The sequence below is a fragment of the Atta colombica genome, unplaced genomic scaffold, assembly GCF_001594045.1.
Source record: "Atta colombica isolate Treedump-2 unplaced genomic scaffold, Acol1.0 scaffold1, whole genome shotgun sequence".
Lineage (NCBI taxonomy): Eukaryota > Metazoa > Arthropoda > Insecta > Hymenoptera > Formicidae > Atta > Atta colombica.
The window spans coordinates 3,126,816-3,128,994 of NW_017259183.1; the positions used below are offsets into that span (position 1 = coordinate 3,126,816).

At 35.0% G+C, this 2,179-nt stretch overlaps 1 protein-coding gene across 1 annotated transcript in view; it reads left to right on the forward strand.

Annotated features, from left to right (window-relative positions):
• Positions 1–335: 335 nt before the first annotated feature.
• LOC108692681 (visual system homeobox 2-like) overlaps positions 336–2,179 on the forward strand; it is a 73,872-nt gene continuing 72,028 nt past the window's right edge. The window contains exon 1 of the mRNA XM_018201091.1: positions 336–819. Coding sequence (XP_018056580.1) covers positions 336–819 — 484 coding nt within the window. The remainder of the gene's footprint in view (positions 820–2,179) is intronic.

Consider the following 2,179-nt stretch of genomic DNA (forward strand, 5'->3'; position numbering starts at 1 on the left):
TCGATTGAGTTCCTAAACGTCGGAAGAAGAATCTTTCGAAGAAACCGAACAACGATCGTCTATCTGGAAGACCTAATCGCGTTTTGTGGTTCAACAATTAGAAACGCGATAAATAAAGTCATAAGTTCCCGAATGCACTCTGACATTAACTGGTGGTACTATACGCAGCTCCATTCGTTTGCAGCATCTTTACACTCCATTATCTTATGGATTGAAGATCTTTGATCTATCAAATATCATATGGATTGAAGATTAATGGTTACTTCGTCCTTGTGAATATCCGATCAAGAATGTTGCTTTAAGCTTGTGCGATCTCAGTTAAAAAGAACACGAAGATGCCACAGCAGCAGCAGCGATCGGCGTTCGCAATTCAGGAGCTGCTGGGTCTAGATGGTACCGGAAATAGGAGTGGTACTGATCGCGGCTCTCCGCAAGGCTCACCACCCGCCGGAGTTTCGGCTGTTTCCTATGCTCCGACTGCACCTCATCACTCGAAATTATGGGAATATATGCCCAGCCTAAATCATTTAGGCAATTTGGGGAATCTGGGAAATTTGGGGAATCTGGGCAATCTTACGGCCTCAAGGATGGCCTATCTGAATGCGCAGGCGGCTGTAGCAGCCGCCTTTCTACCGCCACCCCATCCTCACCCAGCCCACCATGTAACACACCATCAGGTACATCAATCAGGTCAACTTCCGGCTTCGCCACCCGGCGTTAACCTGCATCCTGCGGCACACGCGCAGCACGTACTTCCTGGTACGGCTGTTACCACGAATCATCATCAACATAGCCCGACACAGCATACGCCGCCTCATGGTAAGTCAATAATTGTGAATTTGAGCTTTTATTAAGCAATAACTATTTGAATCCACTTATATAAGTTTTGTATTAGAAATTCAAGAAATAAAATAACGGCTTAAAACTTTAAGTTCTTCTTTTATGAAAAAATATATATATATTACTAAAATATTGATACTCTTATTTCTTATTATTATACATAATTTAATAAATATAACATAATTTAATAATTTTTTATAAATATGCAACTATATTGAATAAATAAATTTATATCTGCTGAAAAGAAAAAGAAAATATTTCTTTCGTATTCTTCGAAAATCTTATTTTTTACTTATGTATGATCTCCAAAATTTTTAATCATTTTATAAAAAGTCTAATCTTCAATATTATTGTTGATATTATTGTCTTATCAATATTTCTTAAATGATATATTCATCAATATGTGTACCGCGAACCATTCGGTAATTGTGAATGAGATTGAACTTATAACCCTCTATTTTCACAAACTCCGAAGTAAATTAATAGTAGACGTATCGTCGTTCTAGCGTGAAACGAGCACTTAACTGCCACTTACAGCTATCACTTAACAGAGAGCCACTCAAGATCAAGTTACCGAAAATTGACACACGCCTTTGTCGCGTATCAATGTCGACACTGTATGTGCCAAGAATCTGGGGGAATTTTTGGGAAAATAGTATTCAGTTAGACAGCTGTATAGCTGTCTTATATTTTCAATATATACAAGCAGTAATTGAGTATACAAGTGTTCATCGATCAAAGTAGGAATTACTTTTATTTAGTTAGCAGTCCAAAAATCAAATTATTATTATTTATTATAACTTGAAACTATTTTCCCTGCGGCATGTGAACAAATAATTTATTTTCATAAAACAACTTATTTTCTTCTTTTTTTATACCTACATAGTATTGTACATAGTATTCTTTATCCATATTTTAATTAAATATAGCACAAGCAATAGCACACATAATTAACGAAATACAAAACACACACACAGACGCGCACGCACGCACGCACAAACACACAGGTAAGAAACAAAAAGAAATAGACTGTGGGAATTGATTTTTTTCATCAGAATAATTCCAAATGTTATGAATAATTAGTGGTATAATGAGTTGAGTGTTAGGTAAGCCTGCAATGTCTCACCAAAATACAAAGAGCGTCGACTGGCCGTCCGTTACCGAACTGTTCTCAACTTTCGTCAGTGATATTGATATTTTAACCATAAAATTATTGAAATATGTATAACAAAATATTAAATATTTTATTTATTTATTAGTATTAATCTGATTAAGTAGATTAGATAACGAAAATGAAAATGTAAAATTAAATTAAAAATTTATATACATATTATTTATG